Consider the following 17845-nt stretch of genomic DNA (forward strand, 5'->3'; position numbering starts at 1 on the left):
TTGCACAAGTTTCTATGAATTCGGCTCTATTTTAGCAAATGGTGGGGCTCATTCAATTAAGGTACATAAAGGACTTACAGTTTCAAGTATTTTATGGCACAACAAAAAATATAAAATCAACTGAAGCGCTGAGGTTGACTAATCCGTAACATTTATTTTATTCCCTGAATTTCAATTACTTTCCACCTTAAAGTTTTTGGCCAGTTTTGACAACTAATGGGTGGCCGGAAAACCCTGCTTGGACGGCACGAGTATAAGTGCCAGAAAATTTGGGCCGCCGTTGGTCAATGGTTTGTCGTGGGTGCTAGGAAGTTCTCAAAATGCTCTGGGTGCGCCTTTTTATTGTGTTTATAGCCGTTTGGCTTGTGTTTGCCGATGACGGAGGCGATAAGGCGGTAAAGTAGTATTGGCATCATTATATTTCTCCAAAATCGAATACAAAAATAAATTCACTTCGATCAGATCATTCCCTCACGATTCCGGACTACGGCAGATGTAAGGGTCGTCAGGCAAAGTGGTTCCACGATGGAAAAATGAAAAAATGCCAGCCTTTTATAAATTCGGGCTGTGACGGTAAGCACAATCGTTTCGAAATATATGAAGAATGCGACGAATTTTTTAAATGTAGGTATTTACACGCTGCCTTCTGCCTTAAAAACACACACAGAAAAACTTTTATTGCAAAAGTTAGAATCCAGCTGGGAGATAATTTGTGGAGAAAACACACCACTAATGGTTCTTGCTCTGACTAATGCTAATGGGGAATTCATGGAAGGCTCTACAAATGTAAGACGTTTGGGCTTGAGTCTTTCATTGAGTTTCCGTGGGTTCTATGAAGATCTCAAAATGTTCTGGATGCGCCTTGCTCTGCTTTGTGTAGCCGCTTCCCTTGTGTACGCCAAAAAAGACATCCCGCGGGAGAAGATTGTGACAATGGATTTACATTTACGAAATGGTTTGTTCCCTTGAAAATTTACGCGAAACCTGATCATTCAATTTCTGCATCGCTCAGAGATATGCAACAAAAGCCCCTCCTATGGTGGATGTATGGGACGTCGCGTTTTGTGGTACTACAATGCCTACCGCCGTAAATGCGAGCATTTCATCTATTCAAACTGTGGCGGCAACAACAATCGGTTTCACACATATAAGGAATGTGCCGAACTTTGTTTCTAATGGCAAATCGACTCCTAACATATATCTGTTTCTTTTGTAACCATAAATATATTTGTCTAAATAATACAAGTTACAATTTCTAATATACGACGGATACTACGAAGGGATACTAATAAAATTGTCGAGTCCCTGAATAATCTATAACTGATTAGAGTGCCCATTAGTGGTATAATTCATTTGCTCTGAAGCTGAATCCAAGCAGACTTCCTTTGCCTTCAACAGAGCATGATCATGATACTGCTTTTCGGTGTTGAAAACGGTGTTGACAATTGTATGTGTTTGTACTTTCAAGTTTTTACTTGTATAGCCATCGGAAACGGATCCATAAATTGAAATGAGATTTCTATAGCTGGTAGCTTCAAGGGCAGTCTTGATTTGTACCGGGAGAATCGATGACACTATTTCTAACCACTGTTCCCACATTGAGTAATGCAAGAGTATGTACGTTTCCACATCGAAAGTTTTGGATCACTTGGGATGCTTAATTTAGAAGCCAGCTGGGAGAAAACTTTTTGCTTTGTAGAAAGCCCTTTCTTTCATTCAACGCTGGGTGCTCTGTGAACTATAAATGGCAGAAGCTTGGCTCTGAGCTGGTCATTCGCTGGCAGGAAGATCTCATCTCAATATGTTATGGTTGCGCATTGCAATTATTTCTTTGCTCGCTTGGATTGTGTATTCCGCAGTTAATAAAGATATTTTTGAGGATAATTGGTTTAAGGAGCTTCAACGGAAGTTACACAAAGGTTTGTTTTCAATAAGATTTACCCCATGAAGTAACTATATTTACGTAACGTTTACGTTCCGCTCAGATGTCTGCCTCCAGCAACCTTCCTATGGCAAATGCAAAGGACATCGCCGGCTTTGGTACTTCAATGGCAGTCGGAAGAAATGCGAGACGTTCATCTATTCGAACTGCGGCGGTAACCCTAATCGTTTTTACAACTATGAAGATTGCCACGACTTTTGCCAAAAACGCGACCCGTTTACTATCTATAAATCTATACAAATGAATGATTGGGTAAAAGGGAATATAAAATAGCCAAATAAAATAAATATTCTTTAAAATAAATCTTGAATCTAAAACACTTGAATCCAATTTTGTTTGATCTTATAAGCAGAATCTTATTGAGGATTGGTGATTATTTGTCTCCACAAACATTTTTTTTCTGTATGAAATGATATAGTGATTTGGTTTATTAAATATATTAATATATTAATTATATTAATTAATAATATATTAATATATTAAATATGAATTGAAATATTCAGATTCAAGGAAAAATTGTTACAAATTTGATGGATCTAGATTATGATTCATTTGATTCATTTCATTCTGATTATATTTTATGATCATCTTCATCCAGAAGGAAAGATAGTTTTAAAGAAACAGAAACGGACCCGCCTTTATTCATTAAAATATTGACTCATTCTTTCCTCCCTGTAAAATTGGGTAACACAAATCGAGAAACTCTCGATTTTTAAGGGAGTAAGAATTTTCCTTCGAAGCAGACCTTTCTTTTTCTGGTTTGTGAATCTAAAGTGCCGTGGAAACGAGTAAGATGTGCGATTGAGCAACTGCTCAAAGACCTTTCCACATAAAAGTTTCGGATCACTTCGCTTGCTAAATTTAGAAGGCAGGTACAGGAATGTATTCTGCAGAAAACTTTATTTTCATTGCCGGCCAATATAAGTGCCTGAAGCTTGGACCTAAGTTGCTCATTGGCTTGCTCTTGGTGCAAGGAAGACCTCAACATGTTTTGGGCGCGCATTGCTCTTGTTTCTCTAGTTGCTTGGCTTGTGTATGCCCGACGCGGGGAGATCTTGGAGGGCCCTAATGTGATGAAGGACAACAAATTCAACAAAGGTTTGTTTTCTTGAGATATTTCAAAAATGTTCGGCTAATATGATGCCAGTTTCCGGTGTGATCAGCTGTTTGCCTGCAGGAGCCATCCTATGGCGAATGCAAGGGACGTCGCTCCTTGTGGTACTACAATTCATTTACAAATAAATGCGAGATGTTCATCTATTCGAACTGTGGTGGCAACGGAAATCGCTTCCACACCCATAAAAACTGCGAGAGACTTTGCCGCATACCCAAGTGGCATTCTAGTATGTTTGTAACTGAATGATTGAAAAAAGATAAACATATTCCATAAATGTTGATAATAATAATGATCTGTTGCTCCATTTCTTTTTCCATTCTTCCACTTCTTTTGATTTACTTTACTTTTTCAAGAAATATAATACATTTAACAACATAAATATATGAGAATCAGGGATGGGATATAGGCTACCGTGCAGAGAGATACTCGAGGAATAGGAATAAGATGAAATGGAAAAGAGAATAGAAAGGAAGAACGAGGCAGAGTGCGACAGCCAGATTTTTCCAAGCTATACTCGAAAGCGCAACAATGCTGATTCGCATAATAATCAATAAACGTTACTACAGCTACAAATTTAATACAACAAATTTCGTCTCTGAATTTCTTACAAAACCGTAGGCCACATGTTTAAGTCCATGCCCGTCACTCCGTCTCACAGTGGAATATTCGGCCATTTCAGCTTGGTAAATTTATAACTTCTGAATGAATGAAGATATATTCAAGAAATAGACTGCATTTGAAAGAAATATCTAACTAATTGGTGCTCAGTGAAATATATGTATATATGAGCGTTTTCCTCTAACCTAAAAATCCGATTTTCGATCCGAAGTTTCAATTTTCGAAAGCCTTGGAAAATTCTTTATCAGATTATTATATTCACATCATACATATAAGCGTTCACTCAGAAAACTTACATTTTCCACCTCTTTTCGGCTGAGGCCCCACTGTGCCTCTGTAAGAACACCTGGATTTATGCAATATTAAGAGCTCTAGGCATTTAGAAAACAGTTGGTAGATAATTTATGGAGCTGTCCCCTAAATTGTTGTCATTGTTCTGACTATAGGCGGGCCCTCCACGGTTGGCACTATAAATGACAGAGGCCCGTGCCAGAGTCTGTCATTGGCTTGTCGTGGGTTAAACATACGAGGATCTCGAAATGTACTGGAAGCGCCTTATTCTGGTGGTTTTAGCCGCTTCGCTTGTGTATGCCAAGAGACTTGACAAGGACGATTCAGGTTATAACGATAGAAAAGCACGATTTGGTTTGTTAACTTCACAATTTTCCCAACAATGTATCATACAATTTTTGTGGTCTGCACAGGTATCTGCAGCCAAAGACCTATGTATGGCAATTGCAGTGGACACCGTAAACTATGGTACTATGATGTCATCGGGAAAATATGCGCCCAGTTCATCTATTCGAACTGTGGCGGCAATCAAAATCGTTTCTACAGCATGGGGGAATGCATGAATTTTTGTGTAGGCAAGGATATGTAAATATGATTTATAGAATTAAGATGGAATTCAAATAAAACGGATCTCTAAGTGTGTAATAAAAAACAGTCGTCCAACTTTTCAAATGTGTACGGTAAACACTAATTACAAAAATATCTGTCCAAGGATTGGGAGAATTCGAACAAAAGTCTTGAAATTGTAGCTAACAAATTTTGTTGGAATTATTGAACTAGTTCTTTGTTCCCTTTTTTAGCCATCACTCATTTCAATTAGCCGGGCGCACTGTTCTAAGAAAAATGTACTTATAAATACCACAACATCTGTTGCAAATCAGTTCAGTCGACATTCTGACCTTCTAGGGGAAAATATAAAATATGAGATATCCTCGAGCTTCAATTGGACTGCTGATCGTGCTGGTTCAATATTCCTTGGCCCCTGATCCGTTACAGAAGAGTAAGCCATCAGTGATCAAGGAAATACCAGAACTAATGCTGTGATTTCTTACAGGGATTTGTGCAATGCGTGCCGAATATGGAAGATGCGACGGGCATACCTTGGTCTGGGCCTACGATAAAAATAATAATGAATGCGTTGAATTCGCTTACTCTACCTGTGGTGGCAATCGGAATCGTTTTTCTACTTATGTAGAGTGTATGCTAGCTTGTGCTGTTTTCGAAAAAAATGATGAATATCAAGACACATTTACAATGAGAATATACACATAAAGAGGCATGCTAGTGCAGCAGAAAAACTATAACGAACCATACAACTATAAAATGTAATGTTTTTTCTACAGGTGAAAAATGAGGATTGACTTAACGGCCTGCAGTAACTATAGTATTTGTTCCAAAATAACTGCATAGGTATTCGGGGTGATAGCCCCAAACACATTTCCATTTGAAGCCAAACGTAATCCATTGCAAGCCATAAATACCCAAAATATGTCTGAAATCCAGTTCAGTGCACATTCAGAGTTCAGCAGGGCCGAAAGATGCGATTGCTCGGAGTTTTACTTGGCCTAATGGCCGTGCTATTGGCAGCGGTTGAGTTTGTAGCCAGCGTTTCATTGAGAAAAAGTAAACTCTTATAGAAAAATGTAGGTAATGGATGAAGGATTTATGATGTGATTTTCTACAGGGATTTGTTCGCTACGTCCCGAATATGGAGATTGCGAGGGACATCGCCTGTTGTGGGCCTACGATTCGATGGATGGAAAATGCCGTCAATTTGTGTACTCTAACTGTGGCGGCAATCTGAACCGTTTCTTTAACGAAAGAAATTGTTATCGGACGTGTCAGGATTATACGTATGTAGGAGTCTCAGGCCAAATGATGCCCTATGAGAGAAACTAAAATATTCATTATTTCATTCATGAATGTGCAACCAAGCGAATGAAATAAAGGCTAGCGTTTCGACCACTTTTCAGTGCACACGTTTTGTTGGCGTCTGGCGGTTTTTTTGGTACAACTCATAACAGGCACCCAGCATTCGGACTATCAGATCAGCAATGAAAAAAAGCTCTTGTCCAGTATTGCTTTCTCCCACACAACCACACACACCAGATACACAGTCATCCACCCACACACAATACAAATGGGGGGATGGGACACATTTGATTGTCAAGGGCTGGGCAAACATTTCGTTGCTTGCTGGCATTTGGAACAGGGGAACAGCTTTCAAAGCAACGGCCGCGCCGGTCTCGGCCGCAATCGAAGCGAAATGAAAGCTCACGAAAAAGTTTGTTGGCATTTATACGCATTACTCGTAAAATACAAGGGCATATTGGGCTAGCTCGGATCTTAGAAACAGGCTGAAGAAAAGTTTTCGATCTCTTCACTGACACAGCAGCAGTGCCAGAATGATCGTCGTTATAAAAGCTGCTGAAATTAATAGATCTACAGATGTTAAATATTGTATGTGTATCCCTGTTCTTAATTTTGGATATTTTAATAGGTACTCTACTTATTAGAAGCGTACCATCGCTTGTAAAGTGCTCAAATAATAAGTATACCTTATTCTAGGGTGTCCTGGGGTCGGATTATAAACTAAAGCAAGTCTTCTGGGTTTTGTTTGGTTTGTTTTGGACGTACTTTGTTGTGTGCTGTGCCGTTAAAGGCATAAATCAGTTGGAAGAGGGCAAAATGTGCAAGTTTACAGGTTGACTCTCCCCTCCGCTCCATGCGCAGAGGCACATTACGAGCATGGAAGAACTGGCAATGGCAATGGCAATGGAAATGGCGAAATCAAAGAATAAAGTCACGCAATTTCAATTACAAATAAACGCACATCCAGAGAAATGGCAAATGGTACTGTGTAGACGAGACAGAGGGAGGGTGGGCAGTCCTGATGGTAACGATATGTACAAACCCGTACATATCCCCATGACTATAGTAATAATAATAATAATAATAATGAAATTGTGATAAGCTGTGCGCCACAAATTGCACGCAAGTGAGACGGGGAGAGACAATAACTTAAACCGTTAAGCGCAAGATGAAGCATCAAATGCAGCCAGCCGCCTAGCGATGGGTACGTGACACGATGGAAAAAGATTGCTTACGAATATACATTTTTTGCACTTATTCTTCTTTTAATGTATCCAAAACGCTTCTTCATTTCAAGTGGCCTTTTTTTACTTCTCACGTGGTAAGCCAAGTAGATTCTTTTAAATCCCACCTCTAGTATGATGTGGTCCGATGCTCAGGTCCCAGGTTGCTCAAAACGTCGTCATTCTGGCTGGACAGACTCTTTGCCTATCCTATCCTATCCCATCCTATCCGCTGATGCCTGGCAACATTTGACACATGCGCGGCGCGCATTTAGTTTCCAGCAACATTGGCGTATGAGTGCGGCCGGGCCGGGGTTCGGGCCGAGCTTTGGTGTTGGCCAATGCCAATTAATATTCGCATGATCAAATGGTTAACGCATTTAGCCTTATAGAAAACCAACAAGACATCGCCAGGCCGTCCGTACCGCAAACCGGCTCACATTAAACTCGCATTTACGCGTATGCCTTTGTGTAACTGATCGCGCTCTCTCTCTTTCTCCCCCTGTCTGCCCCACTGCGTAGCTGTCTCTTTCTGCAAAGGGGAGGCCAGTGTGGGAAAGTGCACCTTAATTGACATCATGAGGCGTTTAAATGGGGAGACCTGACCCGTTCAAGAGTTAAACAACTTGTGGCTTCAGTTAATTATGTATTTATTTAGTATTCTCCTTCAATTTCTGTTTTTGCTCCTTTTGTAATTTGTATTTATTTCTCTTTTATGGGGGTTTTTGCTCTGCGGATTATCGTCAGCTTTCAATTTGTTGTATATTGTGTATATGTGTGTGTATATATATATGTATATATATATAATGGTTTTTATTAAATTTCTTTAGTAATGGGCTAGAATATGATTTCGCATATAGTTTAGTAAAATTGATTTATATCCGGGATGAGGAGGAGTAAGGTGAAGGAGGAGGGTGTTGTCTTTTTATGGCATAACAATCTGTTGAGTTGCCCAAGAGAAATTGGATTAAGATGATCTTTATTGATCTCCGTTTTTGTATTGAGTAGGTAGGTACTTAATGGAATCTGTTGTACCAGAAGCAGGCTAACATTTAAAGCATTTGCATACATCGATAGAGTAGAATCGTTTCGAGAATAAATTATGAATACAATTTCTAAGGAAAACTTCAACTCAAGAGAATGATTGAGAGGATAACAACAACAAGGCCTGGCCTTAAACCAAAATAAAATGTTTTACAATTTAACAACTAAGGGACTAGTTAAAAATTCCATTCGTTTTAAAAATTCGTAAAATATGCTCCAAGAAAGATACTTAAAATGTAAATACATGCATACGTACATACTCTTCACATCGATGTAGTCAATTTTCATTAATGATGATTTTGTAAGCAACAATTTGCTTATAACTTGATGCGTTGTCTGTACTTTGATTTGATTCGATTCGCTTAAATATTCAATTAAAAATTATATAACAACACACGCATTCATATCGGTATTAGGTATTAGTCGTATGTATATAGTATATAGAGTAAATGTGGATTAGCCAATAGATTATAGATCTCCATGAATGTGGGATATGATTTTTGCATTGCTTTGTATTTTAATTTGAATTTTTATTTAAATTCAATTCTTTGTTTTATCGTATATGAAATATGCAGCATTCAACATCGATAAAATTGTTTAATAAGCCAATATATTTTTAAATTTGTTTGTGATTCTCAATTGTTTTGTTTTTTTTTCATATCTTTTTAAAAATTTGCTAAAACATTTTCATATATTTTGTTCGTTCTTTCTTTTTTTTACTTTGTAAATGCAATTATTTTCATACGCTTGGTTTTAGGGGAAAAAATTCAAAATGCATCTAATGATAATCTCCGATGAAAGGAAAGAAGTTTTGGATTTTTTTTTTAATTTTTTGTGGAAGTTTTGAAGCTCGAAAAAAGCCTTGTGTTCTGTTGTGCGTTTCTTTTAAATTGAAAAAATTGTGCCTTTTGTTAAGAGTCTTTTTGTTCTATTCGTTTTGTAGTTGTTCTTTGGCCATTTGAAAATGTTTCTTTTGGGAACACATTTCGTATAAAATGCAAGAACTACGATCCGGAAGTTGTGTAGTTTCCATCTTAGAAAAATTCCATCTAACTAGAGCTTGAACAGGGCCCCATAGTTGGTGAGGCAAAGTAGCTTGGAGCAGAGACTGCGACTGCGACTGTGTTTGGGATTGTGGCTGAGATTTAGATTGAGACTGCGACCTGGCCTGAGTGGTGCCGGTGCCGGTGCCGGTGGTTGCTTTGCTTGGGCTTGAACTGCGGCCAGGTCCTCGCCCTATTTCCCACCACAGTACTCGCCCAGCAGCATGCCATTATCCAGGAGCAGCGCTGGCGTGGCGGCAATCCCATCGCGCAGCGCCAACTGGTAGGCCACCTCGAAGGCTTGTCCCAGCGTCAGTATAATCTCACTTGCCAGATCCTGCGTGGCGATATAAATGAGATTTACCAAGGGATTAGAGGACCCTTAAAATTTCTGGTAGCTGATTTACTTACTGTGCTTTGGACCTGAAACACATGGCAGTAGTGCAGATCCTGCTCTTTGGTGATGTAGGCAAAGTGGCGCAGATCCTCCGAGTCCTGGCAGGCGCAGTTGATGTTCTGTATCTCATGCTCGCAGATGATGCGCTATGTGAGGCGGATATTCTTATAGAGATAGTAAATATGGCTCAATCTCTGTGAGGGACTTACCTTGCTGCTCACATCGATGAACTCTACCCCGCGATGGCTGATGGCCAGCGAGAGTGGTGACCCCGATTTGCCTTCACCTTTGCCAGAGGCTTTCAGCTTTTGTATGGACTTCTTAGTGGACTCTGTGCCACGTAGTTCTTTCACAACCGTTGAGCCGAGGTACTGTAGGAATGTGTTTGTTTTTAGCTTTAGTTTCCCCTTACTAGAGATGTCTAGAGAGAAAACCTACCTGGACCTCGTAATTGATGTGCTCGTTGAGCAAAGTCTGGGCCGAGTGGCGCCATTCGGTGGTCCGGAGATTGGCTGGCAGACCCAGCAGCAGCTCTGAGGGTGCCCGTATGTGGAGTGGTGCAGTGGATGGCACCGCCTTCCTCGCCGGAGGAGCCGGTGGTGGTGGTGCAGGTCTTCAGTGGATGTAGATGATATAGATGAGAAATATTCATTTCAACTTTAGAAAGTTCTGCATTCTTACCGACTCTTGCGATAACCCGTTATGGAATTGCGATGCTGCACAGGATTGGGGGGTATCCTGGCTGCTACCGCCTCCTTGTTGCCATTGCCGTTCGTTGTCAGCTGATTGGTTTCGTTGTTTTCGCCCAGCGGCGTCTTCAGGGACGCCTTGGAGTCGCTGTCCCGCATCTGTCGGATGTATGCCAGGGACTGCAGGATGCGTCTGCGATGGCCCAGCTTGTTGATCTCCAGCACCGTCTGCAGCTCCACATCCCACACACCGCACACGCTCTCGATGGTGTTGTACAGATGTTTGCTATACGAGATCGATTTGATCGATTTTAATAGATAACCCTTAGGAGATGCATGCCAGCTTACTTGAAGAACTCTAGGTACTCGGGCAGGGCGATGCTGTGGAGCCACTGTTGGAGTGTGGCGACGCCCTGTTGCTTGTTCTCCTGCTGCGTTTTGATGGGGACCTGCGGCTGGAACTCGGCAGGCGGAAGGGTCTGGACGAAACGCAGCAGCTTCGGTGCATCACGCTCGGGAATGTGCAACAAGGGAATATCCGGCTCCTCGAAGACATTGTGCTGTATTGGGGCAGGTTGAAGATTAAGTTCCCTAGACATATCTGAGCTGAAACTTACCACAAATTTGTAGCTATCATAGCCATTCTCGAAGAGCATCCTCTCCAGATGCAGCAGTCCGGCGGTGCGCAGACGCGTGGCCAATTCCCGACGCTCGTTGGGCACCTCCATGTCCTCGAAATCCAGCTCAATATCGTGTGTGGGCGTGATGCTGGTGTTGAGGATGCCGCTGCCAAAGTTCTCAATAATCTCAGAGATCTTCTTGCGCGCCTCCTCCGCATTGAAGGGGCTGAGCAGATTGATCGAGTTCCGTGTGGCAGCCGAGTGCCCGCTGCCCGGAGACTTGGCTGGGGCACATTTTGTGGGCGATTTTGTGGGCGATTTCGAGGGGGAACGGCGAGGTGCCAAGGGAGCAGCCGCTGCGTCCATTGCAGAGTTGCCATTGGCCTCCAGCGTTTGCGGTGACTGCTGTTGCTGCTGCGCTTGATTAGTGGGCGTGGTCGGGGGCTTGATGAACTTTCTCTCCGGAACAGCTGGCTTGGTGGGTAAGGGGGGACGCACACGGGGTATGGGCTTCTGCAGTTGCTGCTGCTGTGGTTTTCCCTCCTCTGGGACCTGCACGAGCACCTGCACCGTGGGTTGCAGCTCTCTGGGCTGTGACACGGAGCCCTTGAGCAAACCCGCGAAGGGCACATCACTCACAAACTCCTCCACATAGTCCGTGGAGTGGGACAGGCTGTGCTCCGAGGAGCAAGAGATGCTCGAACTCAACGACCCCGAACTGGGGGCTGGACAGCGGGGCACCACCGTGACCGCATCGTCGTAGTCGTAGCCGGGCGTGCCCAGCGTGGGCAGTAGCTTCGATGGCGATGACCCCGTCTCGATCATCAGCTGCTGTGCCGCCTGCAACTGCAGCAGGGCCGAGCGACGCTTGTACTCCTGACTGAGCGGACGTATCCGTTCGTGGATGGTGCGCTCCGCCTGGCTGGAACTGGGCGGAGGATGATCTGGCGTCGGCGGCTGCTTGTAGTGGGTGGGACTGCTGGGTATCTGCTGCTTGGCCTCGCAGTTCTCGTCGGCGGCATCACCACTCGATTTGCTGGCCACATTGGCGCTGTGGGAAATCGAACATATAGTATCTCTTTGATTTCCCATAAAGGCTGTCCCTTACCTGCTGTTACGATTCCGCTTGAGCTTCCGGTTGGGATTGTACGACTTGAGAGTCGCACTCTCGCAGGACTTGAGCAGCTCCTTGGACAGCTTGGTGGCCGCACTTCGCGGTGCCGGAATAGGGCGTTTCATGGAGCTGGTCGCTGGCGACTCTCCGCTGGAATTCGGGACACTTGTCTCGCTGTTCAGCTCCGAACTGCTGCACTGTCGATCCAGCATATCATCTGGAAGATTATCTTTATAAGCTGTGCATCAGAAGAGACCTAAATAGCTCTACTTACTGCTGGAACTGAGGCTCACTCCCCCGGCTATGGCGGAGCGTGTACTCTGTCTGGCACTGGCATAGAGTCGATCGCTTCGCTGTCTTTCCCTCAGCTGCGTCTCATCGAAGCTCATGCCACCGACGCTGCCATGGCTCTGATGGGAGTACGGACTGTCGGTGGGTGGCGGGCGGCGCAGATTCTGCTGCTGCTGTCCCTGGCTGGAGCAGGGGGAGCTGTAGCTGAACTGCTGGCCCGATCCGGCATGTGTGGGCGACACGGAGAGATTCCGACGGGGCGGTTTCTTTGGCGGGCCAGCCGGGGCAAAGGTGCTCATCTGGAGGGGCTGTCCACCAACGCCCCCGGTGGAGCAGCGGGATCGGGGTGAGACCGAAGCCGGCTCAAAGCTGCTCAGCGACGACGAAGGACTGACACTGTAGCCTCCGACCATTTCGCTATGGCAAAGAAATCAGAGAGAAATCAGAAAAGTTACTCCTAAACAAACCCATCTACCACTCACTTTTGGCTGTGCAGCGGCGAGTGCGCGTTGAGATCCTGGTAGAAGCGATCCTCCGGCTGCAGGGCGCTGTCCAGGGACTTGCCTCCATTGTAGGGCCCCCCGCCATTGCCGGCACTCATCCGTTGCTTGCTGTAGACCGACTGCTGCATAGAGTGCGAGTGGTTCAGCAAGTGGTTGTTCGAGTTGTAGTGGTAGTGATTGCTGCTGTGCTGTGGCTGCTGCTGCTGCAGCTTCATCTGCAGGCCCCCCCGCCCTGAGAGGGGCGGCGGCCCCGCGTGCTGTCTGTAGATGACCTCATCGACCTCATCGGTGTCCATTTGGTTGCGAAAGTCTGCGTGGAAAGAAAGCAAATTATTATTAAAAAAAAGAATCTCAAGATTTCATTTAACAAGAAAAAGAAACTATTAATTAAATATTTAAATAATAAATATAATATTATTAACTAAATGTATCCAGAAAATTAATGTGTAACAGTACCCGGAATCATACTTTAGCAAAGATTAATAGGAAATAAAAAACAGGCTCTATACGGACTTACGGACAAAGGAACTGAGTCTGGACTGGACACCGATTGTAAAACTTGTATTGGAACGACATGAAAACAAGCTGATCTGGCACCAAAGAGATTAATATACTTGAGGATCAAAGTGGCAAATGGGCCGCGTTGCACTTATCTCTAAATGTTGTACGCTCCCACATGAATGGGGTCAACAATGTTCAAGTGTCGCTCCGTTCAGATAAGTTTTTTTATTTTGCACTCAATAAGTACAAATGATTAATTAGCGGTTAGGTGAGCAGAAAATATATATCTCAAGGCTGATGTGTGGGTTGTTATACAAAGATTACTCATACGCACTGTTGATCACTGCCACTATGTGCTTGGTCACATGCGGCGGAAACTCGCGCAGGATGTCCAGGGCAGTGCGTCCCTCGTTGTCCGTGGCTGATAGATCGATGCCAGCCTTCAGTAGGGTCCTCACAACATTCTCCTTGCCGCATAGCGATGCCTCGTGCAAGGCCGTGCCCGAGGGCGTCAGCAGATTGACGCTCACGCCCGCCGCCAGCAGCACCTCCACGACGCTCTTGTGTCCGTTGCGACTCGCCAGATGAAGGCAGGTGTGTGGAAAGATTGTCCGACTGGGGGAGGCTGGCGACGAGGGCGACCGTGTACCCCTCTCCATGGCCGCCAGGTGGGCAATCAGCTCGGGATGGGCGCGGATGAGCATTTGGACCGCCTGCAGGCGACCGTATTGGGCGGCCAGATCTAGGGGGGTTTCTCCCCGAGAGTTGCGCATATTGGGATCCGCATCGTGGCCCAGGAGGAGGGCCAGGGCACCGGTATGTCCATGCTGGGCGGCGCAGTGCAGCGGCGTCTCCTGCTCAATGGTCTGCAGATTGGCAGTCGCCGGTCGATACGGATGGGTGAGGAGCAATCGCACAATGTCCGTCTCGCCGGCCCAGGCGGCCAGGTGGAGGGGTGATGAGCCACGGGAATCTGGAAGATTGGGCGAGGCATCGTTGGCCAGCAGAAGCCTCACTATATCCTCGTGGCCATTGAGGCAGGCATGATGGAGGGCCGAGTAGCCGCCGCTGTCCTGGACATTGACGCCAGTGCCACGGCGTAGGCTGGCAAGGGGTCCGGCCCTCTTAGCCTTCTGTGTGAGGACCTTCTCGATGTGGCTGATGTTGCCGTTGCGCGCCGCCTCCAGGAACTCCTGATCCTTGCCCATTGTCGCTGGATGTGGGGAGAGGCTGTAAATGGATTCTCGTTAATGGACTTTCATACACTCTTAATCGCTGACAGGTTTCAAGGACCTGCCTTCGGCCTCCCCCTCTGGCCTGAGTTGTTGATTTGCTGCAAATGAATTATGACTGTCAAGTGTGCTTCATTAAAACGCCGTCGGCTTTGTGGCAGGCTACAAGCGGCAGGTCGCCTTTTCTCTAATGACTTTTTGCATGTCTTTCCATTTAAGCGGGCACTCCCGCCCATCCCTCTCCAGCAGCCCCACAGCCAGCCCTCCACTCACTCAGGAGATGCCATTAAAAAAATTGCACAATGAGACACCAGAGTGGGGCTGGTGGCGGTCGCACAGCGAGTCACACAGGAGCCTTGCTCCTGATGAAGTGCTTTTCACGCGCTAGAATATCTTCGAGTATCTTTGATACTACGTACTACGTGACACAGTCGTCACAGGCACCATGGGAGTGAAATGCCGTTCTCAGACATCAAGTCTACGATATGACATTTTCGCAGTAATGTTTGAAGTTGATAGAGAAGAAAGAAGGGGATGGAATGTAGTGGAAATACCAGAAATTCTTCTGATTTTATGTTTATAGAGATAAAATATTTATGTTATGGTCTTTGTGTAGATTTTATAAAAGAGTAATGAAATGAAATGTTCACGTTCTATGATGGCAGCATCACATTGATTGGAAAAGTTATAGGAAAATCACCAAGCTATAGACAAAACTTCAGAAATATGTATGATTAAAGCTGATGAAATCATGTATACAAAAACATATATGGAAATGTATGATAAAGATACACTATTGGCGTTTTCCACACGATGTATGTGCTGCAACAGTGCCTAGCAAAGATAACATATGTATATTTATATTTCTACAGTCATCGTTGCGGTGCTTGTTGTTTTTCTGACAATACACAGATGTGTGATAATTTACATAAACCTGTCACACATTATATTTGGTTTGTAAGTCACTCAATAATGCACAAAACAAACAATTTGCCCAAGATTCATTGCACAGGGATCTGGGAAAATTCTGCTATGAAGAATACAACTTTAACCCATTGTGCGGTTATATGGGACTGGTATGGGGGGCTCCGACTCTGCAACATGATAACGCACGTTATGTGACCCTAAAAGCACGCTGTCCGTCGTCTCCTCTCCACGTGTCCTGTGGGGAGTCGTGTGCTGTCCTGTCGTGTCGCCTGTCCTGCCACTTTTCAATGCTTCAATGAGATAAATACTCGTACAAGGCTGCAACAGATAATCACCTGCTTACAGCACACACACACATATGCCACCCTGCACACACACTCCCACACTCGCCCACTCACGCACATAAACAACCACAAACATAGATACATCTATCATTTATCATACTATATACTATAAAATTCAACAAAAGGTAGGTTAGGCACATCCTGCAAAGGGACGGGGTACGAAGAGAGAGACCCAGAGAGAGAGAGAGAGTTGTATAGAGTGCGCCTGCTCTGCCGCGCCCACCACCGACTAAGCTTTGTGCTCCACTCCCCCATACTACTATACTACTCCCCCGTGAGTCCTTTAGCACTCCTTTCCCCACTCCTCCTGCCAATTCATAATTTTTCACCAGCCAACTCTGAGGCGTGTCAGGAGCAGCAGCTGGAGGGATGAGGTCGGGGCCGTTACGGAGGATGCGTTTAGACCAGGCCAAAGAAAGGCAACGGAAATTGAGGCACATTATAACCAGCAGCTTGACACCAGAGCAACAACAGCAACAACGGGAAATGTCAATTGGCAGTAGTTTGCATATCCCCCCCTCCCCCACCGTACACACACACACAGAGAGACCCCGAACATAATTGGGTCAAAGGATATTGACCCTAAGCAGCTATAAAGCTATAGACAGCCAGACAATGTGAATCCATATATTACTCGTATCTGCCAGATACTATTACTCCCGGGTGTAATCCAATGTGAAAACGTTGACAGTTTGTCTGGTAAATCATTTCCGGTGCTGCCTGTCCGACTGTCTGTTCATTCACTTGTGAAACTCGGAGAACACAGACACACTCACTCACACACACACACATTTGTTATTGGCATTTTCGGTTAGTGCACTTAAAAGGCGTGTACTACCATATACACACACGCACACTCGCACACACACTCTGCGATACAATCACAGCCACTTGGCAGATACATTTTTGCTGCCTTGCAAGACCAAACAATTTTCGCTTTTCTTTGATATCGTTGATTTCTTTTCCATCTACCTTTTTCGCTTAGTTTATTTGGGAAGTATTATTTCTATTTCTTTTGTGTGGGCGTGTGCTTTCGGAGACTTCCGTTTCGTGGGGCCGGACCGTCGTCGTGTGCTGCGGGGACTGACTTTTCACTTCTTGTTTAATTTAATAAATTTTGTCATCTGATTTCGTTGCGTTTCGTTTCACTTGGAATTCAATTAAATTCATTTGCTTGGTTTCATGCATGCTGCAGCATGCCCCGTGGTCGTCCAGCGAACATCTCTAGCACATTTTCCCATTTCACGAGAATGGATGGGTCTGGTCCGCCTCTCGATTCTCGACTCTCGGTTCACGATTCCGATTCTGATTCCGCCCTACGATACCAAGTTCCGACTCCGTTCCGACTGCACAACTCTAGTCTGCGACAGCGACTGGGTCTCGGTCTGGGTCTGGGTCTGGCGTTAGTTCCGTAATAATTTCGCTCTCCGTGGCACTCCGCTCCGTAGTGCTCTGCTCCCCCTCTGCTTCTGCTGCTGCTTCAGCTTCTGCCCCTGCCACCATGCGCCGTGCACTTTGGCTCTTGTGTGCAATGTATCCATCCCATTCGCTCGGGAGACGACACCAATGAAAGTTTTTCTTTTTATAATGCGAGTTTGTAGTATTTCTCTGTATTTTTCTCTGTTTTGTTCATGGGAATACAATACATTTCGGTTATGGTTTGCCTTTTGCACCGCTCCGCGCTTTCACTCGATTGTTTCGCTTCTTGATGCGGGCGAAAGAGCGCGGGAAAGTATCCGGAGAGTGTTCTCTGAGTGATTCGGAGAGCCAGAGAGAAATGGAGAAAAACAGAGAGAGATAGTCAGAGAGTGGGAGTGAGTACGAGCGCTCTGAGAATAAATACGGTTTTGTTTGTGTTTATTTAGACGATAATATGCTTTTGTTTACGTATTTTGATGTGCAAAACTGACAGACGCACAGCAAAAGAGAGAGAGAGAGATAGACATGGAGAAAGCACACCACGCACACACAGACAGCAAGAGAGAGAGAGAGATAGTGCGAGTGTAAGAATGTAAAAATAGTTGCAGCTTTTCTTTACATTTCTGTAATCATGCTGCTGGAGGAATGCAGTGCAGCA

General features: G+C 44.6%; 1 protein-coding gene and 4 long non-coding RNA genes across 5 annotated transcripts; 4 read left to right on the top strand and 1 right to left on the bottom strand.

Moving 5' to 3' along the window:
- The first annotated feature begins 800 nt into the window (after window positions 1–800).
- On the top strand, window positions 801–2267 carry LOC13036559 (uncharacterized). Its single transcript, XR_004471122.1, has 3 exons — window positions 801–955; window positions 1013–1919; window positions 1986–2267. It is a non-coding gene; the product is annotated as an uncharacterized lncRNA (long non-coding RNA).
- A 621-nt stretch (window positions 2268–2888) lies between these two features.
- LOC117185651 (uncharacterized) lies at window positions 2889–3438 on the top strand. Its single transcript, XR_004471119.1, has 2 exons — window positions 2889–3040; window positions 3106–3438. It is a non-coding gene; the product is annotated as an uncharacterized lncRNA (long non-coding RNA).
- Window positions 3439–4168: 730 nt separating this feature from the next.
- On the top strand, window positions 4169–5284 carry LOC117183303 (uncharacterized). The gene is made up of 3 exons (XR_004468450.1): window positions 4169–4322; window positions 4382–4968; window positions 5023–5284. It is a non-coding gene; the product is annotated as an uncharacterized lncRNA (long non-coding RNA).
- Window positions 5285–5456: 172 nt separating this feature from the next.
- LOC26533556 (uncharacterized) lies at window positions 5457–5935 on the top strand. Its single transcript, XR_004468449.1, has 2 exons — window positions 5457–5591; window positions 5653–5935. It is a non-coding gene; the product is annotated as an uncharacterized lncRNA (long non-coding RNA).
- A 2090-nt stretch (window positions 5936–8025) lies between these two features.
- LOC4800541 (ankyrin repeat and SAM domain-containing protein 1A) lies at window positions 8026–17642 on the bottom strand. Its single transcript, XM_002136965.4, has 12 exons — window positions 16741–17642; window positions 13600–14495; window positions 12744–13074; window positions 12245–12678; window positions 11965–12187; window positions 10854–11907; window positions 10585–10796; window positions 10229–10522; window positions 9986–10160; window positions 9757–9918; window positions 9562–9693; window positions 8026–9487 (listed from the first exon to the last, which is right to left on the bottom strand). The coding sequence occupies exons 2-12, from the start codon at window positions 14471–14473 to the stop codon at window positions 9344–9346; spliced, it is 4035 nt and encodes a 1344-aa protein (XP_002137001.3). The 5' UTR covers window positions 14474–14495; window positions 16741–17642; the 3' UTR covers window positions 8026–9343.
- Between the last annotated feature and the right edge of the window lie 203 nt (window positions 17643–17845).

This window comes from Drosophila pseudoobscura, chromosome 2 (genome assembly GCF_009870125.1).
Source record: "Drosophila pseudoobscura strain MV-25-SWS-2005 chromosome 2, UCI_Dpse_MV25, whole genome shotgun sequence".
Classification (NCBI taxonomy): domain Eukaryota; kingdom Metazoa; phylum Arthropoda; class Insecta; order Diptera; family Drosophilidae; genus Drosophila; species Drosophila pseudoobscura.

Bases quoted from the DNA above. Each gene is read 5' to 3' on its own strand.
- LOC4800541 (XM_002136965.4), bottom strand. From the start codon at position 14,473: ATGGGCAAGGATCAGGAGTTCCTGGAGGCGGCGCGCAACGGCAACATC. The intron at 11,908-11,964 runs GTAAGGGACAGC...GATTTCCCACAG, and splicing joins AAGCGGAATCGTAACAGCAG to CGCCAATGTGGCCAGCAAAT. The intron at 9,488-9,561 runs GTAAGTAAATCA...ATCGCCACGCAG, and splicing joins TGTTTCAGGTCCAAAGCACA to GATCTGGCAAGTGAGATTAT.